This window comes from Chiroxiphia lanceolata, chromosome 18, assembly GCF_009829145.1.
Source record: "Chiroxiphia lanceolata isolate bChiLan1 chromosome 18, bChiLan1.pri, whole genome shotgun sequence".
Taxonomy (NCBI): Eukaryota; Metazoa; Chordata; class Aves; order Passeriformes; family Pipridae; genus Chiroxiphia; species Chiroxiphia lanceolata.
The window spans coordinates 5,764,258-5,787,360 of record NC_045654.1 but is presented as its reverse complement, the minus strand read 5'-3'; the positions used below and the strand labels follow the sequence as shown (position 1 = coordinate 5,787,360).

General features: G+C 54.6%; 4 protein-coding genes across 10 annotated transcripts; 1 reads left to right on the top strand and 3 right to left on the bottom strand.

Annotated features, from left to right (window-relative positions):
• Positions 1-382: 382 nt before the first annotated feature.
• On the bottom strand, positions 383-2,767 carry LOC116795853 (vacuolar protein sorting-associated protein 29-like). 2 transcript variants are annotated; one of them, XM_032705924.1, is made up of 4 exons: positions 2,666-2,767; positions 2,148-2,336; positions 1,389-1,624; positions 383-842 (listed from the first exon to the last, which is right to left on the bottom strand). In XM_032705924.1, exons 1-4 carry the CDS (start codon positions 2,666-2,668, stop codon positions 725-727), a joined length of 546 nt encoding a protein of 181 aa, XP_032561815.1. In that variant the 5' UTR covers positions 2,669-2,767; the 3' UTR covers positions 383-724. The 2 variants fall into 2 exon arrangements, with proteins under 2 accessions (XP_032561815.1, XP_032561814.1); XM_032705923.1 differs by having other exon boundaries at positions 2,148-2,366; positions 2,666-2,718.
• Positions 2,768-2,769: 2 nt separating this feature from the next.
• C18H22orf15 (chromosome 18 C22orf15 homolog) lies at positions 2,770-10,971 on the top strand. Of its 6 annotated transcripts, none has more exons than XM_032705928.1 (6): positions 2,790-2,826; positions 6,826-7,061; positions 8,128-8,214; positions 8,465-8,590; positions 8,855-8,929; positions 9,360-10,971. In XM_032705928.1, the coding sequence occupies exons 2-6, from the start codon at positions 7,037-7,039 to the stop codon at positions 9,512-9,514; spliced, it is 468 nt and encodes a 155-aa protein (XP_032561819.1). In that variant the 5' UTR covers positions 2,790-2,826; positions 6,826-7,036; the 3' UTR covers positions 9,515-10,971. The 6 variants fall into 6 exon arrangements, with proteins under 6 accessions (XP_032561816.1, XP_032561819.1, XP_032561818.1 ...); XM_032705927.1 differs by having other exon boundaries at positions 2,806-2,826; positions 6,197-7,061; XM_032705925.1 differs by lacking the exon at positions 6,826-7,061 and having other exon boundaries at positions 2,770-2,826.
• LOC116795857 (pre-B lymphocyte protein 3-like) lies at positions 3,175-7,269 on the bottom strand. Its single transcript, XM_032705932.1, has 2 exons — positions 4,096-7,269; positions 3,175-3,862 (listed from the first exon to the last, which is right to left on the bottom strand). The coding sequence occupies exons 1-2, from the start codon at positions 4,142-4,144 to the stop codon at positions 3,534-3,536; spliced, it is 378 nt and encodes a 125-aa protein (XP_032561823.1). The 5' UTR covers positions 4,145-7,269; the 3' UTR covers positions 3,175-3,533.
• A 1-nt stretch (position 10,972) lies between the features above and the next one.
• CHCHD10 (coiled-coil-helix-coiled-coil-helix domain containing 10) lies at positions 10,973-12,274 on the bottom strand. Its single transcript, XM_032705931.1, has 4 exons — positions 12,192-12,274; positions 11,923-12,115; positions 11,613-11,751; positions 10,973-11,224 (listed from the first exon to the last, which is right to left on the bottom strand). Exons 1-4 carry the CDS (start codon positions 12,257-12,259, stop codon positions 11,205-11,207), a joined length of 420 nt encoding a protein of 139 aa, XP_032561822.1. The 5' UTR covers positions 12,260-12,274; the 3' UTR covers positions 10,973-11,204.
• Positions 12,275-23,103: the final 10,829 nt, after the last annotated feature.

Genomic DNA, 23,103 nt, shown 5'->3' with positions numbered 1-23,103 from the left:
ATTGCCCACAGAGCACACACTGCCCCCAGCACACCCCGCTGCAGGCACTGCTCTGGCACCACTGACGTTCCTGCTTCCCAGCAGCACCACAGGAAACAAAAGTGCTCTGCCTCTTGAGACTCTGGAGCATGAGGGCAAGTGCCCAGATCCACACACCCACACAGAGCTTCCCAGACACGCCTCTGCCTTTCCATGCTGCTCCAGTGAAAGAGGCAGGATGGACCTGCTGGCATGGCTGGAGCCTTTGGGCATGTCTGACCGATCCTGAAATGTTTTACATCTGCATGTCAGCGAGCAAACAGCAGCTTCCTTTTAGCCCTTGGAGTCTCCTCACACCCAGTTCCTGCTTCCCCTCACCTTTTACAAGCATAATGAACAGGACTTAGACACACGAAGACAGGGATTTATTATTCTATGTTTGTTCTACAGAAGTTCAATGTCCAGCTACCACCACCCTCTCTGACTCCTGTAGGTCAGGAACACAGCAGCTCCTCCTTAGACACAGGATTTTCCTCACAGACTTCTTTGTCTTCATCAGCTGTGTCTTCTGCTTCAAGTTCTGCTTGGGAACCAAGACCAACAGCTCACCAGCAGTAAAGTGTCACAGCTGCTTTACAGCCCAGCTCAGTGCAGCACCACATCATGGCCTGCTGCTCCTGAGACTGAATGGGGAAGGGAAGGGCTGAAAGGCAGCGAGAAGTCATCAAGGGGCTTTGAACGTGATTCAGTACTTCTTGAACTCAATTCTTTCTACTTTCACATCATCCTCAATTAATTGATATACATAAGTCACAGCCGTGGAAGCCTGGATATCCATCAGTACAAATGAAGGGGTGATGTTCCTGGAAAGAAAACATCCTTTGTAATCTTCCCAATTAGCTTATACCTCCTGCTATTAACACCCCTTATGTTTATGTGTTCTCATACACTTTATTGCCCAGGGTTACAGGGAAGTGGGAAACACTGCAAGGTCTGCAGGCACTGATAAAAGTGTCTCAGGCAGAGTTGCACTTAGCCTGGAACATGTCCGGCTCAGACATTTAAGCTGACAGGGCCTCCAGAAGTCTGATTTCCTACAAAATATGAGAATGCAGCTTCTGGGAAGATACCAGAAGAAGATACTTCAAGAAGCTACTCCAACTCACCCCTCTCTGGGCACAGGAAGCAGCTCCAGACACACCAGTACAGGGCTGTCATGACCAAAATGTGGGCTAAGAAAACCCTGGTAACAGGGAGCCTCGCTGGATTCCCTGGGAAGGGAGCAATCCAGCCTCCTGCTCCCCACAGCACCTCGCCAGCACTCTGCAGCACGGTGATGAGACACACTCATTTCAGGTGACACCCACAGGCTCTGCTGTGCTGGGCAGCTCAGGGCTCCCCTCACTCACCTTTCCAAAGCACTGTAGGCTCCTGTAGCTGATCCCGGGTTGATGTAGAATTTTTTTTCATATTCAAATGCTTCAAACCTGTGTGTGTGTCCCGAGATGAGAATGTCCACATCCAGCTGCCTCTGCAGCAGTGCCAGGCTGGCTGCATCACCCCAGGGAATTACTTGATGGCCATGAATCAGCCCGATTCTGAACTGCCCAACAGTTACAACCTTCTTTTCAGGATAATTCAGGCTCTGAGGAGAAAGGTAGACAATAAATCAGTCAAGGACCCCTCATTTACGCAATGCAGCTTCCAAGACACGACCTTGCCCTTCACTATTCAGGCACACAAGGTCTCTCTCACCGTGCAGACCCCACAGGATGTTTGTACCACACTCCAGCAAGAGCAACTTCAGAGTAAAGAGTTAGGAATTTGCACAGAGAGCAGGAGACTTTAACTGGGTACCTAACTGTAAATAATCACACACACAGAATTCCTGCAGCTACACGGCCAGCTGGGGCACTGTGGCCTCAGCAATCACAGACTTGTGCCCGAGTTCATAGGAACCAGGTGCCTGTTTTACCCCCTCACACTCAGGCTCTCCTGTTGCAGGTACAACAAGAAAGGTCTAGAAAATAATTCTTTTTCTTCACTTTTACTCATTCCTACTCCTTATTCAGGTGAATTACAGTTCAGGAATTGGTCAATGCTGAGGGACTCCCCAGGATTCATGATGACAACCAATGCAGGAAGGCAGGCTGAGGAACTGATGTTACCTCCGAGTCCCCCCTAACGACGTGGACGTCCCCAGCCAGCGTCCTGAGGTAATCATAGCTCTCCTTGGTGCAGAGGTTTCCCGTACACAAGATGTGCTGAATCCTTCCTGGAACCAGCAGCTCCTTGAACTTCACGGGCAGGGCACTGCACCGGTGCGGGATGTGAAGGTCCCCCAGCACTAACACCAACTCCGCACACGCCGGGGGGAAAGAGAAAGCCTTAACCCAGGTTACTTAACAGAACAGCACAAAAACAGAACACCACAAAACCCTGCTGCGCTCCTTTTCGAGTCAGTTCTGATGAAACACCCCTGCGCTCGCCCGAGCCTCCCCGCAGACAGCCCAGCCGGGCAGCGCCAAGAGCCCTCGCTCCGCACGCAGCCGGAGGCGGGGAACGTGTTGCCCGGGGGAAGCTGAGGCGGGGGGCGCCGCAGCAGGGAGGAGAGCCGGGCCAAGCCGCTGTCCCAGGCTGAACCCACGGGCAGGGAAGCAGCACAGGTCCCCCATCCGCCGCTCACCATCCCGCCCCGCTCCGGTCCGCCCGCCCCGCTGCCCTGACGCGCACGGAGGTAACCAGGAAGTGACGCTCCTGGTTTTGTGCTCCCCTGAGCCAATGGCAGCGCCAGCAGCCCCCACGTGATGTCAGCGCCTGCCGCAGGGTCCGAACGCCCGACGCGCGGTGAGCATGCGCAGTGCGGCCACCCCGGTGGTGGCGTTGAATTCTGTGGGATTTCTGTGGGAAAATCCTACATCTTTCTGTGTGAAAACGTCCTTGTAAAGGACCCACAGGGGCCAGCGGGGTTACACGTGTCCCTTTTCCTTCAGGAGCTGTGGTGGGCGGTGAGGGGAGGGGGACAGGGCAGTGTGGGTGGAGGTCTCTGGCTCCCCGGGGATGCTGCTCCACGGATGGGTGAGGGCTCTGTCCAGCCCAAGGGATCCCACCAAGGGCCGCAGTCCGCCCTCCCGACTCAGGTACCCCGGGGCCACCCCGCGGGGGTGATCCCACACACGACACGAGCCCTGTGGGTAAGGATTAACCTTTATTACCAGGTGAGCCAAACTGTGCGGAAGCCCAGGCCGGATCAAGGCTACTGAGTGCTGGAAGAGCCCAGAAAGCTGGGCCACAGCAGAGCCTTCCATCCATCCTCCTGCTGCAACAGGAGTCCCTGGCAGGTCTCGCACCGTGTCAGGCTCTCCAGTGCTCCATGGGGGAAGTTTGGGGTCGAAGAGTAGGTTGCTGCACTTCCCAGCACAAGGCAGTGCTGCTGGGCCTGCTCAAGCGTGCGAGGAGGTCTTTTTCCATCCCTCCCAGGGCTGCTACTCTCCCTGTTGAGGGCTTTGCATCAGGGTTGCAGAAAGGGCACAGAGAGCTTTTGTTCCCTGTTTCTAAAACCACTTGAAGGCAGGTGTCAGGGCGCAGTAGTAGGTGCCGTTGTCCTCCTGGCAGGCAGAGGCGATGGTGAGGATGCAGGTGTTGCTGGCGAGATCCTTGGTAGCAGAGAAGCGGTCGGGAGTCTCGTCAGGCTTGTGCATTTCTCGCTCGGAGTTGTAATAGAGCAGATACCTCAGGGCGTGCCCCGGGCGCTCCTGGAACCAGGAGATGCCGAACTCGGTGATGTTGTACTGGGGGCTCAGGGTGCAGAACAGCCGCGCCATCTGCCCAGGCAGCACGAACAGGGAGGAGGGCTGGGTCAGCACGGGCTGAGCCCTGCAAGCTGTACACAGCAAGAATGCAGTTACTGATGGGCTGAGCTGTGCTCCCCATCACCCTCAGCCCAAAATGACCCTCAGCCCCTTTGAGGCAACCCCATTACCCAACCACCATCCTGCTTATCACCCCACACAGCCCTGGAGCAAAATGCCCTGCTCAGATTGACATCCCCTTGGACAGCCCACCACCCTGCAGTGCCCCCCCAGACAGCAGCTAACTCGGCCACCCCATCCTTACCTGTGCCCACCATCCCCAGCAGGAGCAGGACCATGAAGCCTGGGGCCATGGCAGGAAGCAGAGAAAGGGAGGTTGTTTCAGAGAGGGTCTGTGGTGCTAGAGGAACCCAGGTCACTGTGCTGATGGCGCCGGTGGGGTGTATGTAAATGACACAGGGGGCTCAGGGACTCAGCTCCCCAGGGCTGCTCACTCTGCTGCAGCTGGGCTTCAGGGAGAGGGGGAGAGCTAAGCATTGCGACCCAGTGCCCTCCTTCACCCCAGGCCAGGCCATTTCCTTCAGCTGCATCCACAGCCAAACCCACCACCCTCTGTCCTGGGCACTGGGGAGGCATCACTGTCCATCTCTCCTGGCTGATGGGGAGAGGGGGTTTCCCCAGGGGTTTCCCTGGGGTCTCACACTATTTGCCTCAGGCCCTCTGCCATCAGGTGCACAGGAGGCCAGGAACCTGATCCACACCATGCCAAGGGTGTCCTGTGGAGGCAACAGGCTGGGGGCCAGCTGGCCCTGATGCCACCAGGGACAATGAAAGACAGCGTGTACCAGAATTCCCTGGCAGCCATCTCATTGCAGAAGCAGCACAAGAAAGGTTGCTGCTCCCTTCCCCCTGCAGCTCCATTGCTGTGATTTCTCAGCCTGCAGTACAGGCTGGGAGCTGCCGATGGTGCTGCCTCTTTGCCAGGCCAACTCTGGAACAGCAGCCGTGGGCAAACACAGTGGAGTGGCTGCCAAAGCCACCGGTCAGAAGGCATTTCCCGAGGGAGCACTGCAGTGAGAGGTGGCTGCAGCACGGCTGGTGCTGTGCGGAAGGACAGCAGACCGTTACAGCCAAAGGCCACCAGCTCAGCGGGCGTGAAGCCCCTCCTGTCTGTGACACCCATCACAGGGCCCAGAGTCACCCTGTCACACAGCCACCAGCCCATGGCTGTCCTTTGCAGCAGCATGGTCAGCAGGCACTTGGCAGTGTCCCATAATTGGTGGGTGCCTCGTGCCCTCCGCAGGCAGGCTCAGACTCCACCCAATGCCACCACATCACCACCCAGGGATAGCCCACTCCCTCCCCTCTGCAGCACCCAGCCCTGCTCCTGAGGTATCCCCAAGCCAACAATATTTGCAAGAGGTTCCTGAGGTGACTGGCCTGTGGGTGCTCTGGGTGTGAGGGGAAATGGAGCTCTGAGACAGAGCTAATGAGCTGCCTCATTAGAGCACCCAGCACTGTGTCTCTGGCACAGGCAGATCCTGGAGAGGAAGCATCACCATCACCCAAGGATGTGATGCAGGAAGCTGGACTCCTGCTGTGCTGAGCCACGCTGCAGAGCTCTGCTGCACACAATCATCTGTCTGCTGCATTCTGGGCCCCTCAGAGCAGCTGTGACAGAGCAGGGTCCCCTCCTGCAGTGCCCTGCAGCAGCGAGGGGCCTGTCAGACCTGACAGGGCCATACAGCACCTTGCACAGCTGGGCTGCAGGGGCTGCTGTGGGGCAGGAGGGCAGTAAGGGCTGTTGTACCCCTGCCAGGGGATGTGGTGCCACACAGTAGTCCCCACACATGCAGTAAAGCCTGGCTGTGTCCCACCTGGGGAGACCTGTTCTATCAGGTTTATTAGAGGCAGCCACAGCTGCATGAGACCAACTCCACAGCCCATCCAAGGCTGAAGCTTTGCCATGGTGTCTCATGGCCTTGTGGAGTCTTCCCCTGCAATTATCAGCAGCTTGTGGTTCATGCAGCCAGGCCCCCGAGCTCAGGGGGGTATGAGCATGCTGCAGACACAGCTCCAGCTGTTGCCCACCAGCACTCCCCCGATTCTGCAAGGTGGTGGCAAGGTGAACATGAATTTCCCTGCACATGGGTCCAGGTGAGGAAGTGTCACATGTACACTTGTCCCATGCTCCAAGCAGATCAAGTCCATGTATTAGACAGAGGCTGTGAAACAAAACCCAGTAAGGCAGAAGGAAATCACATCCTCATGCAAGGAGGGGCATTTCAGGGAAAGGGAGTTTGTTCACAGAGCACATTAGTGCAGTTACTGGTTCCCACCATTCAGGTCCTCCCCATCTGCTGACCAGCCCAGGGACACGATTTCATCCATATGTTTTTCCACAGGAAGAGGGGATGATGCTATGATGCCCCCAAACCACTGCTGCCAGAACATTGCACAGCAACATTTGGGCACCAAATGGAAGATGCAGCTGGCACATGAGCCACGTGCATCACTCTGACAGCCCAGGGGAGCAGGAAGGTACTGGCTGTGCACAGTGCAAGAGCAGCTACGAGCCCAGCCCTGTGCTCACCCTGTTCTGCCAGCTTTATTCCCTTGCTGCATGAGGAATGAGAGATACTCAGTAAACAGAAGGAACTCACACATGCAAAAGCAGTTTTATTCCAACTGCCCACAGTTCCTTCTAGCCTGCAATACCCCACTGCCTTGAGCTCCAGAGTAGGACCAGCACAGGCAGAATCCTCAGGCAGATTTTTCCAGGGGCATTCAATCATCTTGCAGAGGAGGCCACACTGCCCTTGCAGCAATGCTGGGCTCAGCTGGGAGCAGGGTGGGTAGATGTGGTACCACCACAGCTCAGATGAGCTGCAGGACAAACAGGAGCAGGAAACACCATGAGACTGCAAAAAGTCTGAAATTCAGACTAGCTGGGACCACATGAAGCAGGCAGCCTTCCCAAAAGGCTGCTGTTTAGCTCAGGCTCTGCTCTACCCCCCCTTCTCCCACCCCGCAGCTGCAGGAGGCTTGGGAACCTGCAGGGGCCATTCCCTGTTGCTGGGAGATCTGGCTACTGAAACCACAACAGCGTCAGTGGCAAACACAGCCTGTTCCCTGGGCACTCCAGAAGCTCCCATCACTGCCTGCAGGAAGGCACACAACACAAGCAGCCCCTCAGCACAGGCCTGGGCCCCACCAAAGGGGAGCAGCTCTGGGAGAGGAAAGCCATGTTCGTCACGGTGAGATACGGAGGTATGTGGGGAGAGTTCCAGCCTTGCCTCAGCTCTGGGGCAGACACCCACCTGGACACCCTCACCACCCCCACAAGGGGCAGGGAGGGACAGGGCACCCTGGTGCACAGCAATGCCCAGGGGTTTGGGAACATGCAGGAGAGCTCTGCACCCTGTACCTCACCTGTCTAAAGAAATATAATGCCTAGACACTGAATCGTGGAGGAAAACCACACCAGCAGTGCTGAGTTAATCACAAGGAGGGAGGGCAGAGGCAAGGATGAGTTCCCAGCCTGGCAGCTCTGGGGAATCACTGGAGGGAGGGGCCCTGCTTACCTACACACAAGCAGAAAAGCCACGGGGCAGAAGTGCCAGCTGCCAGCAGAGCTCTTCTGCTCCTGGCTGTGTAGGAAGGGTTCCCTGGCTCAAATCCTGACCCTCGGCTTCAGAGAGCAGGTATTTGTGGCTGGTAGGATGGAATGAGCAGCCCCTCTCCTGACCTCACCCAGTTGGCGAAGAGCCTTTGCCTGACCCCAGACACTCGTGGCTGAAGGTGTCAGACACACACAGTCCTAAGCCTTTGCTCCCTCTGCTATTTGAATTGGATCCCCACCTCTGACCACTGACATGTGTCAGCTTTGGGGATTTCTCAATTGTGACAAACTTGGTGAGAGTTCATGGCCAAACTATCCCCTGGTGACTCAGCCACAGTCTCCAGCTCTTTCCCCTTGTGACTGGGACCAGCTTGTGGAATGGGACTGGCAAGGACCAGAGCTCACTGCTTTTTCCTGCTCACGCTCGATGAAACTGTGTTGAAGGACAGAGACACTTCATCAGTCAGAACTGTTTTTCCCAAATCAAAGTGTTCATCCCCTCCCCTAACCTGGGGCACTCCCAGCACCAACCACCAGCAGACGTGGCTGTAAAGGAGCAGCTCAAAGCCCTGGTGATGCCACATGGGGATCCTGCTTTTGCTGGCTACACAGTGGGCACTTCTGGGCCACCTGCTGTGCCTCCTGCCACGTCCGTGGGGCTCCTGGATTTGACGTGACCACACTCACATCTCGGGTCTCATTCTCTGTCTGCAGCCAACTGCCAAGTGATGGTGAACCTGCAGTGCTCTGTTCTGATCTTCACAACTCACCTGAAGAGAAAGTGTCAGTGCAGGCCTGAAGGTACGAGTGCTCCTGGGCAGGGGGCTCCGAGGGACCAGCACTCACCCACAGAGAGCAGCAGAGGGTAGCAAACAGGTCACATGGGAGTCACAGACCATCCCAAAACACAGGGAAAGGGGCAGCAACCTCCAGACCTTGATAGATTCTCTTCAAAGCTAAATTGCTAAGGAGAATACTCGAAACCTCACAGGCTCATGCTGGCCACACAGGGACACACTGGGCTTCCTTCACCGTGTGTCTCTCCCTCCAGACTGCATTGATCTTCTGGATGAAACAGGCACCCTGATGAACCTGAGCAAAGTGGAAAACCCTGCATCCGAATACAGCAGTAAATACCTCCGGGAAAGGGAGCACTACATCCTCATCAGAGTCATCCGTAAGATCCTTGTTGGGACAGCACAGCTCTGGGTGGGGGCAGAGGGGTGGGTTTCCAGAGTGGCTCTATTCAGCAGTCACTTAGCACAGGAGCTCTGAGGAGGCAGAAGCCAGCTCAGATGAAGAGCTAGAGCTGAACCTTTGTCTGAGATGACTGTTCTTGGGGGCAAGGAACCTTTCGTGGGCTGAGCCACCTGCCCCAGTAACAAGCTTTCAGTTTGCAGTCAGGAGAGAGACTAATCCATTTCTCCCATTCTGCTGGCAGGAGACAAAAACTCTGAAGCCACCTCCTATGAATCCTTGCTAGAGGACCTGGAGAAACACTACCCTGACCTAACAGGTAAGAGCCAGACACCCAGAGAGGAGCCAGGGGTGCCAAACATGACTCCTCTCCCCACCTCAGCACCCATGGGACTGCCCTCTGATCCCACTTAAGGGCTGGTTATGGCTACGGCAGTGAGTGCACTCAGGCAGCAAGGGAAGGGACAATCAGAAACCAGAGCTGGTTTGCAGAACACTTCCTAGTTAGTGGGACAGCAGGGACCTGCTGCCCTCCCACCCCACAGCAGGCAGAAGCCTGCCCAGCTTGCCCTCGGCAAAGAGGGGACATTTCCTTGGGAGAAACAGGGAGAACAGGAGAAACTGGGAAATCCAGAAGTGTCTCTCCCAGGCTGTGGTCTCACAGGGTGGCAGTGCCTTGCTCAACATGCAAGGGGCAACTACCCAGCCAGCAGAACACACGGCTCTGGAGGGGGTTGATCACTCCACAGATCGGCTGCAGCAGCTCTCAGCAAAGACCCAGAGGAGAGACCAGTGCAGGAAGGGAACCTCGCAGAGGAAGGCTCAGCCCCACATCAGCACCCAGTTAAGGAACAAAACCACCTCGAAGAAGAAGTGGGGCTCAGAGCTCAAGACCCCTAAATGAGGAACAGACCCATTCCTGGTCACAAACACAGCACAGCCACCACTAGGACTCAGCCACCTCCCCAGCTTATTCCTAGTTCAGCAAGAGTGCCCTGCTCCTCAAAGGTTCACACTACCACATCCAAAGCTGCATCCTGACAAACCAGGCAAACACAGCACCACAGCCAGGCACAAGCAGCATCCAGGGGGTCACTCATGTTCCCATAGCATGGCCTGTGCTCTCCAGTGACAAGAACCTGCACCTCCTTTCAACCCCCCTGCACCAGCAGCCAGAGGAACGTGCACCCACATCACTGGATGGACTGGCTTTCCACACAGTCACCACACTGGGAGTGCCTTCTAGAGACTCTCCACTGTGGTCACAGGAAAGGCTGTTCCAGAGACAGCCCATTTCCACAACTACAGAAGCAGCTCTTTGCCAAGATGGCTCAAAGACAGAACAAATCTGCTGCAGGTGCTCCTGCTGGTTCTCCTTAACAGCTTCTCCACCCAGACTAGCATACACCAACATTACATTTATTTCTGAAATAGAGTTAACTTCAGACTGGTTCTCCCCTGCTCACACTGAGACAGTTCAGGACACAGAGCACTTTGGCTTTGAATCTCTGACATCTACTTTTTCCCTTGGCTGTTTCTCAGAAGAGCACAAGGCACCCCAATAAGGCCAGACAGAGCTCAGAACATTATCTACCAAAAATTTAGATTATGACATTTAGAAGGGGCAGGACTTTCAACACCAGCCTCTAATATCTGCTGCCAGCATTTACCATCTAGACCTGGATTTCCTCACAAATCCCAGCTGAGAACTTGCCCAGTATTCAACAGTCAGAGGTCAAAAGGTTAATAGACTCATTCTGCCATGAAAATGCATCAGTTAAGCATCTGAGTGTCATGGTTTCACTGCTGTGCCACTAAAACTCCATCTGAAGCCTCAAAATTCTCTTTTACACCGACGTAAAGAACAGGGTGCTCTGCCAGAGGCCAGTCTGAGGGCAGCACTCATGAGATTGTTCTGCCAAGGAGACTGTAAGAGGAAAGCAGTTCCAAACTTCACCTGTTGCCAGTGACCTTGAGAACATTGCATAATCTGCTAAAGCTTTTAAGTAAGATCAGCCAACTGTACCCAAGGTCCCACAGCCAGACAGGTCACATTGTCTTAGCTCTAAGTCAGAACAGCTCCCCAGGAGGAGGATATCTATAGAAAAATAATTTGTTACTGAAAATACTCTAGACACATCTTGGATTACACCTCTCTCCAGCCTCTCCTCTGCCTGGAGGGCAGCCAGTGCAGCCTCAGCTGAGGTCTGGATCTCTTTTTGCCAAATCATGCAGGCTCTGTCCTTGCTAGGCTGCACCTCCTATTTGCCTTGTAGTGCCTTGTCCTTTAAGCAGCTGATACTGTTAACATTTTGGTAGCTTAATTTTAGCTTGAGAATGAAATAAAGAACTTGCACAAGTGATAGGTCCAAATAAATTCCTTTATTTCTCTGTAATAAATATAGCACTATCTGAATTCTAAAGACCCTTGGGTCCAATCGTTCCTTTCCTTCCCTACTAGTTCAGAAGTGAATTACCACTAGAATGCTCCTGTCTGGTCAGTCTACTCCCTCCAGCTCACTCCCTGTCTGTCCTTCTGCTCCCCGTGGATAGCAGGGCTCTATGATCCTCTTCCCTACAAGGGGGCAGATTCTTCACAGGAGAGAAGAAACACCTACAGGAAAGAAGCATAAGTTCAGCATTAGGTACATGTTCCAGCAGCTAAAATTAAAAGCTCTCTTAGATCAGGACCTAACTTCCGACAACAACTTATAGTAAATGCAGCAAAAATTAGAGAATCAGCTAGGGAAAAGCAGCAGGCTTCCCAAAGCAGCAAAAGAGGATCCGCTAAGAGGGTACCTACAGCCTCCCCACCTTCAGAAGAATGGTCAAGATCATTTCTCCCACCCTTTCCAGCGCCCTTCTGGGAACAGAGGAGGCAGAACTGCTTCCTACAGCCCTGAAGAGCACTACAGCCTTAAAAGATCGCTTCTGCAACCTTCAAACCCTCTCAGGTACTCTCCTGGCAGCAGTTCCCTCCTGCGGGGATGGGGCACACTCACCGTTGTTATACTTGCACTGCTTCAGAGCCTCGTTGAAGCCCTCGCACAAGGTCAGGTCTTGCTGGTTGGTGGCACATTCCAGGAACTGCTTCATCTCATAGTGGCAGGGTCCGAAGGGCGACTGCGGCTGCATGGGGGGCTGCGGGCACGGGCCCGGTCAGGGGGCGGCCCGGGGGCACCGACGCCTCCTCCCCGCAGCATGAGGGCTCTGTCCCTCCTTCCCTGCCAGCCCCCGGTCCCCTCTGCCCCGGCCCGTGGCCCCACGGCCCGCCCGCCCAAGGGCAGCCCAAGGGCACAGCCCCGCTCGTACCTGTGCGGGCGCCGCCGCCTTGGCCGGTTCGGAGGAGGAGCCGCCGCTGAAGGCGCCGGTGATGGCGCTGCCCACGACGTGTCCCACGGCGGAGCCCACGGCCACGCCGGCCGCCGTGCTCGCCATCTGCGCCATCAGCCCGGGCTGCGCCGGCTGCGCCGCGGGCGCCGCGACCGGGGCCGCTGGAGCCGGGCTGCGGAGAGAAGGGAGTCAGGAGGGGCGGCACAGGACCCGCGTGTCACAGTGTGCCGCGCTGTGCCCTGCGGTACCTGGCGGGCGCCGGCGCGGCCGCGGGCCGAGCCGCGGGTCGAGACACGCTCCGTCCTCCCCGCGCCATCCTCGCTCTCCTCTTCTCAGCGTGCCCGCCCCGCGCACCGCCTTAAAAAGGGCCGCCGCCGCCACGTGACGCCGTGCGCATGCTCGGTCAGGCGGCCGAAGCCATGGCCCCGCCCCGCTGAGGGAAGGAGGGGGAATCCCGTCGAGCGCATGCACAGAAAGGGTGAGGCGGGGTGTCCCCGGGCTCCTCCCACCCGCCTCCGCGAGGTCCGTGCGCCGCCAGGGGGCGCGCGAGGGCCGTCGGGCCCTCAGGGAACTGGGAGGGGGCGGGGCCGGGGGTCATTAAATTACGGGATTATCGAATCAGTGAGTTATCGAATTGTCGAATCAGTGAATCAGTGAATCGTTAAAAGGCCTTTGAGATCATCGACTCCAAGCGCTCACCCCGCACCGCCAAGGCCACCGATAACCCGCGTCCCCAGCTGCCCCACCCACGCGATTTCGGAACACCCCCAGCCTGTGCCAGGGCTGGACAACCCTTTCAGTGAAGAATTATTTCCTCATATCCAATTGAAGCTTCCCCTGGCACAACTTGAGGCCAATTCCTCTTGTCCTGTTGCTTCTTACCTGGGAGAAGAGGCTGCCCCCCACCTGGCTCCATCCTCCTTTCAGGGAGGAGCAGGAATGATTTATACTCATGTGATGGCTTCTGCCTCCGTAGCAGACACTGACCATGGTTCTGCTCACTCCAAAGCTGGAGTTGACTTTGCATTTCAGTCTGTCCCACTGTGCTGCCCTAGTCCAAATGGGACAACAAACATGTGTTCAGGGGTGAACTGGTACCTCGCTGTGCCCAAATTCAGCATCTGCCAGTGAAGCCACTCACCATCTCTAGGGTCACTGGCCCTAACGTGGCTTAGCCCGTTTTTGTGGTCCCACCACTGGGTGAGGGCCACAACTACTGCAGAGCCACGGGGGGACAGAGCTCTGTGCACTCCAGGCAGGGCAGGAAGGGAGGGAGCAGGGAGGCACTGCTGGCAGGGGATGAGCTGAGCACAGCAGCTCTCTCATGATGGTTAATGAAGGTGTTGTGACAAAGGAGAGCTACAAAAAGGGCAATGTGGTGGCTTTGCAAATGCTCAGAGCGTGCTTCTCCCAGGTGTGGAGCAAAGCAGGAAGGAGCATGAAGGGGCTTGTTGGGAATGAGCATGGAGAGGGCCTCTGTTGCATGGGAGACAATGGGTGGAGGAGAGGTGGATAATGATGGGCTGGGAGAGGGAAGATGAGCACTCCACAATTGGGGCAGAGAAAAGAGGGTGCCAGGGAGGAGCTCAGAGAGGAATGATGTGGTCTAAGCCATTGGCCAGCACAACAATTTTTGCAGCAGCCCTCTGGATACAAACCAGGAGATCAAGGAACACTTTGCAAGGCGTGGACATTGTTGGGCAGTAGGAATCCATAAAAAGATGATGATGAGCCCTCAAATCACGAACAGACAGGCTGGATGACGCCAGTTTTACCTTCAAACCAATTTCCTGACAATCATCTCTTCCCTGGCACCCCTGCTGGTCTCCAGGGCCTCTGTTGGTCCGTGTCGGTTCAACGTCTCCCCAAAATGGCCCTTCTTGCCAGCTCCATCTTTGGATGTTCCTTATGCCCTGTGGAGTGAAAGGAATTTCCAAAATTGAGAAGGATCCAGAAGTTGTCCAGGAAAAAAAAAAAAATCCCAGCTATGTTATGTCTCCAGGGCTGTGTTCGTATATTCAGCACGTTATGAAATCCAGCTCTTTGGGCTGGTTCATTGACTGGCAGGAATTAGAGAGCTAAGTCACTGCAGGACTGGCAATTAGCTGCTGTGTAAGTGTTTTTGTAGAGTCAAATTTCCAGCACGAGGGGAAGAGAAAAGCATTTGTAAAGCAAGCCGCCCCCTCTGTGCAGGAGCTGGGCGGGCGGGGGGAGCTGCAGCTCCCGAGGAGAGAAAGGGATTGTGCCTCAAACAAACACCACTTTGGTCTCCTCGTCTGCAGGGTAACACCCCCAAATCCTTCCTCCCGCAGCGCCTGCCCCGGGAGCTGTGCAGTTCTGCTTTCAGCTGGAATAGCAGCATTTTACATCTGGCATTTGCCTGTCTTTTCCCACTAATAGAGAGGGGGCCAAGCAACTGTAAAACCAGAGGAATGTGACTGGAAAGCCCCTGCCTCAGCAGCACCTGCACTTTTTCCTTCTCCCAGCCATGGATCCTGGAGGAGCAGGGTTCCCTTCCTTGTGCATCCCCATCCCGATGAGCCACAAGCAGTTGTGGGCAAACAGATCTTAAAGGCAGGAGAGAGAAAAGGCAGGAGGGAAGACAAGGGTGACCTCAGAGAGCCCCTTGTTGCAAGAAACCCCCAGGGAGGGAGCTCAGCTCTCTGCCATCAGCATGTGAGCGTGGACGAGCCATCAGGGCGTGGGGCTGGGGCCGACACACCACGGGCTCCTTTCCCTTCTTGGTTTTTCCCGGCCATAGGAAGAAGCTCAGCATGTGCAGGGGGGAGGAGAGGACAGACTTGCAGGGGGTGCAGGGAATGCCAGAGCTCCAGCCATAAGAAATCAGGATTCATTAGTTCCACCACGCGCAGAACAACTTGCTGAAGGAGCCTGGGTTTCAAGCTGAGCGCGTCCCTCTAAGCTGCGTCTGGGGGACCCTTTGATTTGGTTAATTAGACACAAAGTTTTTCTGTGCAGTGGGAGGCCGGGTATGTGCTGAGGAGCACAGCTACCCTGGGCTTACTAATGAGATAATTTATTGTGGCTGTCTGAGAGCCTGAGTGTACACAACTCCACCCGCACACACACCACCCACTGCAAGCCCTCTGCTCCCAGCTGGAGAGTCCTCAGCACCGGAGGTGGAAGTACTGTGGCAGGTCTCCCTGTGGGAGCCGTCCTCCCGCTGAGGGACTGCTGCAGGAGGGCCCCGTTTGTATCTAAATATCCCTGCAACAGTTTTCTTCCCTGGCCAAACTTCCTAACTCTTCTGTTTTTCAGCCTAAATTTGATCTTTGATTCAATCAAGTAGCTTCATTTCTGTCTCTCTCTCTTCCCCTGCTCCAGAAGATCCCTCCTTACATAGTTCAAGTGCTACGGCTTGCCTGCACTTGAAGGTTGACTCTAGATTTAGGGACATATAAATCTGAAAGATAGTAACTAATTCCTGAATACTTCTGGAAAGATTGACTGAAACCCAGTAATTTCTGAATAACTTAGTGCACTGGCTGGCCAGTACCTCCCCTCCTGTTAGCAGCAGGAGCAGGTAGGACAAGGTTTGTAAAAAGCAGGTTTGTTTTTTTCCAACTGCTTTCTCCCCGTTGCTCTAAAAGCAGATCATAACCTCCCCCTTCAGAGTCTGCCTCACTTAAATCCTCACTCTGTCACCGCTGAAATGTGGCTACAAAGAGATCTAGGAATTCCCCAAGCATTTGAATCTCAAGGGGTTGTTTCACAGGTAAGGAATGCAACGCTGGCCTCCCTGTGTCTCCTACCTGTCTCTGCCCCTCCGTGGGGTGACACCGCGGGTCTGTCTTTACCAGGCTGCAGTTTCACGGGGCGCTTGCTTAGGGGATGGTGACACCCACAAGTGTCACATTTCTGCAGAAAGCCCTCTCCACACAGCCATGCCATGCTGTGGATCATCCCTGCCTGGTCCCTGCCACGGGCCACAACCAGCAGGTATCCATCTGGGGATGCTGCTGGAGCCTCCTGCCTCCCGAGCTGCAGGTTTGCACTTGGGGAACCCTAATTAGTGCATGCAGGGGCAGATCTGGGCAGTGCTCTGGGTGTACCTGAATTTAAGTTATTTAGGTTAACAGCAAATTGCACGGGATGATTGCTCGGGGATCTGGGCAAACTATTCAAAGCAGAAGAAAGTGTCTGATGAATTAGCCAATATTTTTGTTTGTGGACAATCCCCAAGAAAGAAAGAAAGAAACCAAACCTCCAGTTCTTACCAACGTGTTTGCTACTCAAAATTGCTCCATGAATCATTTAAGACTGAATGTATGCAGTGAGTGGGTTTCTCGTGTCCTCCTTTTATTTTCATCTTTGAGCTCTGACTGGTCCTAATTCTGCATGTGCCAAGTGGCTGATTTCAGTCCCCAGGTTCACACAGAGCTCTCGAGTCAGATGGAAATATGCAAGCACTACTTTTTTTATCCTATAAAGTTTTTTGCAAGGAGAGTTGCCACTGAGAAATAATAATGATTTTTAAAAATCAGGCAAGTTGCACAAAATGGAATTCACAGGTTTTTCACGAACAAATGGCACACTTCCCACAGTCCTGCCTCACCACCCCAAGGGATAATAAAGCAGCAGTGTCACAGGTAGGTGATATTCGACGGCACCCCCACGGCAGCGTGGCACAGAGCCCTGTCTCACTCTGGATGCAAGGGGCCTCGTGGACACTCCCTACACAGATTCTTGCTGTCTCGGTCTCTTTTTAGCCAGGATACAATGCCTGAAACAAAGTGACTGCGTTGCGAGAGTCAGAGATGAGAAACGGGAGGAAGGAAAAGCCACGGCGTCTGGATGGAGGAGCTGCAGATGGCCAGACGTGACTGCAAGGGAGGGGAGGCAGCACTCTGAGTGCTGTTTCAGCTTTCAAGTCTCGTGCTCCCAGGATCTACATGCCATTTCTTGGATGTGGTTTGCCCCGAGGGCAATCTCAACAGCTGTGAAGTTTCAACAGATGAACAATGTAGTTTTCAATAAATTTCACCAAGCAAAGGAAAGGCTTTTAACTCATTCATACTTGCCCACTTTTGGTCTGAAGGCTCTTCCGGACCTGAATCTGTTCATGTCATGAGTGCTTCCTGTTTGAACCGCAGGGCCTGACTGCTGGAGCACTCCTGAGCTACACTGCTGTGCTCCAGGTTTCTGGAGAGCTCTTCCCCATCAGAAGAGGTTTCTCTCAGCCATTCCCAGGGGTGCTGGGAGGTGCAGGTACATCCCTGCATTTACCTGTGCCACTTGAACCCACCGGGTGGCCTGTGGGTGGAAGAAGGCACCATTTGTGGAATATGGATGCCCTCACCTCCCGATGGGGAAAGAGAGATGGTAGAAGAACTTTTTCAAACCTTCTTGTGGTGGCTGCATCTCAGAAGTTCCATTTCTTTTGTATTCACACATCCAGAAGTGGGGTTTGTGCACTTGGAGGCATGTTCTGATCCCAGCTGAAGATTGATGCCATTAGTTGTAACTGGAATAAGAACTTTTGTGTCCCCAAATTCTTCAGACAGATCTAGTCAAGAAATTACCAAAACACCTCCAGGGTATCCTCAGATGGTGAAGACAACAATTACTGTCAATTCACCTGCTGAATACAGTACAGGACAGCAAACCCGAGCCCAGAGATTTTGTTTGGGAATTTGTTTTGTTTTCTTCATGGCCACAGAAGTGCAGCTACAAAGCCAGCATGAGTTTGTTTTGTGTGTGTCTGGGGGATCTGAGCAACGAGCCCCTGCCCTTGGCTGCCTCTCCTCTGGCTGGGATCCACCAAGTGGTTTCAGGGAGCCCAAAGCAGCAAGCTCACACCCCTTGCAGGAGATAGTGCTAAGCAGGCCCTGGAGGGATTTCACACCTCTACAGGCTCCCTGCTTTCCTTGTTGATGCTTTACCTGAGGTGTCCTGGTTGATGGGCTTGGGACTCAGCATTTCCTCTTCACCCAAACGTCTGCCCAGAGGCCATTCCCTTCTGCTCTTGCACAGCTGCTCCCTGGCTGGTCTGGTTCCCCCTCTCTGCTGCAGACAGACAGCAAACATCCCTGGAGGGCTGCCTTGGTGCTCCCCACGCACAGCTCCAGGGGGCACAGCTCCCGGTCACCTGCAGTAAAACAACATGAGCCTGACTATGGAAGCAGGATGGGGTCTGTGTGCAAGGCAGAGGCACCCGTGACCTTTAGGAGGCTGTTAGCACCAACTCACGAACAGCTAGTGCTTTGAACTAGAATATTACAGTAACTCCCCCCATCTCCCCCTTCCCAAGCAAAGACAGAGCCCGTACAGCAGCCAGAGAGATCTTGTGTGATGCTGCAGCCTCTACAGGACATTTCACAGACATCTGGGATTTGAGGTCCTCTGTCTCAGCTCTCCAAAATGCCTCATGAGTTTTAATCACGTTGCTCTCCCTGTCCTACTGAAGCTGTCCAGCCATCAGCTTCTGACACCTTTTCTCAGATGGGAACTAAATACTGCAGCCCATGTTTTCCTTCCTCTGTGGAAGGCACTGATGTCTCCTTTTCACATGGATAGTCAATAATCCCTGCAAATGCACAGGGCAGCCTGGTTGTGCACTCTGTTTTGTCGTGATTTCTGCTGAAATGCTCTTGTTTCAGGTGCCATCTCCACCATAGAGTCCTGAGCTCAGTGCAGAGTCCATCCAGGGGCTCCTCCATAGGAACACTGCAAACATCCTCCTCTGTAGGGACAACCTGGCCTTTGCAAAATCAGTGGTGTGAACAAACCCCTCAGCTTTCTGGAAAGGCTGGACACTGTGCATGCCATGCTGGATTCATTCCCAGCTTTGGGCAAGGTCTCATGGTGCTTCTTTTAGACTGCTCTTCAGAGCCTTCAGTGTGCTCTCGGTGATTCCCTGGATCCAAAGCTTCCACAGTGAGTTTGTGATAATGCAGCCTCTGAGTTCAGCAATTGCTTCCCAAGAGAAAGCGGGAAAACACTTTGGGAACTGAGCTCTGTGACTGTCCAGCAGCCAATTTAATCCAGTAACATTTATTAGTGGCAATGCAGGGTGGGACATGTCCTTCCCCACAGCATCCTAGGGTAGCATGAACTCCGAATGGCAGAGCTGCACAAAGTAACAAGAGCTTCACAAAATCACTGCTGCACAAAGTAACCACCGTGAGAGGCACTTTTGATCCCAATGGGAGCTGAGAGAGTGTTCACACCAATAAAACACACACTTCCATGGTCTCTCTTCCTGGTTATCTCCTCTGGACTGAGTTTGCTTGTTCTCCTGCCTTTTTCCCCTCCTGGTTCACATCCTTACTGCCTTCATGTGGCTTCATTCAGTCAGAGCCCCATGTCTGCCTGGTTCTGCTCACCTGGCACCAACCAGCCCAGCTGCCTCCCTGCCACGAGTGCAGCCACCGCGTTCTGCTGAGATGTGGGAGCACTTTCTCTTTCCTACTGCTGGCCCTGGCCACGCTTCCTTGTTCGTCCTGGGGACAGACACCTTCCACTGGTCACAGACACCCCGTGGGGAGATGCCCGAGCAATGTGGAGGGGCAGGACGGTCCCAGCAGCAGCGAGACTGTGCCGACAGGGGCTGGGGGAGTGGTACCTGTTCCCGGGAGGTGAGTTCAGCAGCGTTTGCTGGGGTGGGGGGAGAGAGGGAGGGAGATGAGGGGCTTGGCTGCTCTGGGTAGAAACGTGCGTGAAGAAAAGCCTCGACCCACACCCTGAATTCCACAGCTCGACTCCGGGGACAGGGGGAGGGAGAGAGGACAGGACGGGACATTTCCAGCAGACCTGCGACTTGTTCATAAAAGCCTCATCTCACCAGCCCTGCCTGCCTCCTCCCCCATCGCCTCCACCGCTCACGCCGGGTTTTATTAACGCAGTTCCCCTCAGGCTACAGGGAATCACATCCCAGGAGACATTCCAGTCTCAGATCGGCTTCGGAGGGGATCAGAGGGAGCCAGGGGTGGGGGACGTTTCACCGGGACGTTTCATTTGCGGAGAGCTGGCAGGTTGGGAGCGCTGCAAGACGGCACTAGCAACCTCCTTATCAGACACTGAGCAGCCGCAGGCTGGAGTCGCGTCTCTGCTCGGCACTGGATGTCCCAGCCATTTCTGCTTTGTCCAGGCTGCTGGCTGGGAGCTCTTTACCTGGCTCTGCCGGGTGCTGGGTGCACGGCCGGGCACGGGGAGTCCGGGCAGGGAGTCTGGCCCTGTTGCTCAGGTGAGCAAACCATTGGTGACATGTAGCCAGGTCCAGGCTGCCATAGGGGCTCAGCCTGGGGTCAGATCCCTTCCCTGAGCACCAACAGGGCCTCAGCCGCCAGCTCCTCGCAGCCGTCGCACCCTGCACCAGTCGGGGCTGACACCTCTCGCCAGGAATGGGAGCTGGCTCCCCGGCGTCTGGCTCCCCAGGTGAATTGTGGTGTGCCCTGAGCCTACGCCAGGAAAATGCCAGCAGATGAAACTGCATCTCAGGCCAAGAGACACGAAGATGGATGTGTTTTCCTTGCCTGGCTTATCTCGCAGGCAGTGCTTCTCACCGGAGCCCGGCACTGTTTGTGTGCGCTCGGCTCCTGGCACGGGGGCAGGAGATGATTAGACAACAAACACTGTGGCGGAGCTCTCCCGAGCTGCAGCCTGCCCCTGCCCTGCCGAGACCACGGCCCAGCAGGGAGCTGCTTCTCGGGGGCCAAATCGCAGGGCTGAGTCTCAGGGCTGGCTGCAGCTGCACCGGGGCTGCAGCAGGAGAGGGGGGAGGAAGAACCGCGAGACCCCGCAGCTGCTCGGGCACTGCGTGAGCTGCAGTGTGAGCTGAGGCTGCCTTAGTGCTCCCCCAGGGACTCCCTCCTGCACTGGATGCCTGCAGAACTGCAGTGCACCTCTGCAAGGTGAGGTGCTGGACAGTCCTGCCACCATCACCCTTGTTCCCAGTTTGGAGGAGGCAGCAGTGCCTGCCCAGGTAGTTGTATCCCCAGCCAGGGGCTCTGCTCCACTTGCATCCCTTGGTTTCATAAGGGCAGTACCTCAGGCAGATCACAACCTTGTCAGACTCTGCACTGCTGTGTTCAACCCAGAATTAAGGTCAAGGAAGGGGGGGTTTTAAAGGCAAAAGAAAATAAATGTAAAATAAGTAGTAGCAAATCAAACAAAACTTTCTAGAAATGCATGGTGGGACTGTTGTACTGGCCTAGTTACGCTGAAGTCTGGAAGACTTTGGTGTTTTCAAGGTGCACTGTTTGGATCCAGAACAGCCTGTACACTTCCATCATTTTCATTTAAAAGGTTAAAAAAAAACCTAAAGAGCTTTGAAGCAAAGGATTTTGCTGACCAACAGACACTTCTACGTATTACTTTACCTTTCCACTTGTGAGTCCAGGCCCAAAGGCCACGTTTCCTGTCACTCCACATCCTCTTCTTGCCCTCCGCCCATGCCCGTGCTTTGGGCTGCCAGCAGAGCAGAAGAACCAGGTAATTCAGGAAATATTCCTGATCAGTGGTGTTTATGAGGGCAGCTCACTGCACATGACCCCCAGCCTTGTCTGCAGCTACCACTACCTGTACAAACACCCACTTTGGCTGCCCAGGAGAAAAACAAGGTGCCAGGGCCAAAGAAAAGGGGAATCCCAAAAGCAAGAGGGTGAGAACAGAGACTTGCCTGGTGGGGATGTGTCCCCATTTGTCCCCATCACTGAGCAGTGATGCTGGAAACATCAGTTCATGAGGCCATCTCCTACAGAGAGAGGAGGAAAGACGTTAGAGAAGAAAAATCAAAGGGATTTCTCTGTTCTGGGGATTTGGCTCTTGGACCTTCTTCCAGCTGCTCAGGAGGTGTAAAGCTCCATGCTGACTTTGCAGGGAACCTAAACCCAGGTCCCCAGCCACACAGAATACAGCTGTGAAAGTCACACCAGGGAGGTGGCAGGAAACAAAGGACTTTGGACAGACAGGCTTAATCTGTTTAAATTCAGTTTCTCTCTCACTTCCTTCCCCTTTCCCCTTTGCTCCTCATCAGACCCCTCTTCCCCCACCTCCTCTCAGTCCAAAGTGCCTTACAGCACTTTCCCACTCAAGTGGCCCATGGACTGAAAGAGTTATTTGACCTCTTTGCTGATCACAACAGAGCGGAATCAGACCCGCTGTTCTCTTCCTCTTGCACAGTCTCTTCCCACCTGACACCTGCTGGACTGCTGGGAGAGGTTATCCCCAGCTGGTGATTCCTGTTGGCACTCACATTACAATGCCGCTTTGCCTTCCCAAATATTCACTAGGTCCTCCTTGCTGGAAAGCCTTAGGACAGTGGGAGAAGAGCTAATGCTTGTAAGTCATAAGGACTTGGAAAACCCATGACAGTTCTGCCACTTTCTAGGACTGGAAGGCCCTGAGGAGATGCTGAGCAAAAAGAGCTACACATGGGGATGCTGTATCAGAAACATCAGTGACCATTGGGACCTCTCAGCCATGAAGGCTTTCACTGAGCTCCTGTAGCCATCACGAGAAGCCCAAATTTGGCTCCAGCCTGGCAGGAGCTGCAGGAAAGCGAGCAGACGGTGCCTGCACTGAGAGATGTCAGACTGTCGGCGCTCTGGGGCTGGGGTGGGAACCCTGCGCTCATCTGCCAGCAGGCTCTGCACATCCAGCAAGCTGCAAACAGAGGCAGGGATGAGGCCTGCAGGGACAGGACACACACTGGCTGAGAGAGCTCCCAGCATAGGAACACTAGCAGAAAGGATTTCTGCAGGCTGTGCACAGGGCCCTCTGCAGAAAGTGAGCACACGAGCTCCCAAAACACCCAGTGGGCCATTTTTCTGCTGCTGAACATCTACTTGCTCAGCTGAGAAATATTTGCAATCCCAAACACACCATGCACTTTCTTTTGTGTTAAGTGCCTTGGCAGGAGCCAGCAGTTCTCACACACAGTCACATCTCTGCAAGGACTGAGTTTCCCAGAACACCCCCTTTTAAAAGTCTCCCTTTATTAAGAAGAGCCAAACTGCCTGTCGCTGCCTTACATGCTCCCATGCCTCTCCCCGCTTCCCCAGGGCAGCAGCAGGCTCCACGGCCATGGGCTGGAAAGCACTGAGCTCCCAGAGACACCAGCATTAAAAGAAAAGACACTAAAGAAAAGAGAGACAAAGGCAGGAAAGCTTTTCTTGCTGGGACCCAGCTGTCTGGCTC

Coding starts and splice junctions, on each gene's coding strand:
- LOC116795853 (XM_032705923.1), bottom strand. Junction 1,625..2,147: donor TCGTTAGGGGGGACTCGGAG/GTAACATCAGTT, acceptor CTTTCTCCTCAG/AGCCTGAATTATCCTGAAAA. Junction 843..1,388: donor GCCTACAGTGCTTTGGAAAG/GTGAGTGAGGGG, acceptor TTTTCTTTCCAG/GAACATCACCCCTTCATTTG.
- C18H22orf15 (XM_032705925.1), top strand. CDS start 2,787: ATGTCAGCGCCTGCCGCAGGGTCCGAACGCCCGACGCGCG. Junction 2,827..8,127: donor GTCCGAACGCCCGACGCGCG/GTGAGCATGCGC, acceptor CTCTGTCTGCAG/CCAACTGCCAAGTGATGGTG. Junction 8,215..8,464: donor GTGTCAGTGCAGGCCTGAAG/GTACGAGTGCTC, acceptor CTCTCCCTCCAG/ACTGCATTGATCTTCTGGAT.
- LOC116795857 (XM_032705932.1), bottom strand. CDS start 4,144: ATGGCCCCAGGCTTCATGGTCCTGCTCCTGCTGGGGATGGTGGGCACA. Junction 3,863..4,095: donor GCTGGGGATGGTGGGCACAG/GTAAGGATGGGG, acceptor TGCTGTGTACAG/CTTGCAGGGCTCAGCCCGTG.
- CHCHD10 (XM_032705931.1), bottom strand. CDS start 12,259: ATGGCGCGGGGAGGACGGAGCGTGTCTCGACCCGCGGCTCGGCCCGCG. Junction 12,116..12,191: donor GCCGCGCCGGCGCCCGCCAG/GTACCGCAGGGC, acceptor TTCTCTCCGCAG/CCCGGCTCCAGCGGCCCCGG. Junction 11,752..11,922: donor AGGCGGCGGCGCCCGCACAG/GTACGAGCGGGG, acceptor CCGTGCCCGCAG/CCCCCCATGCAGCCGCAGTC.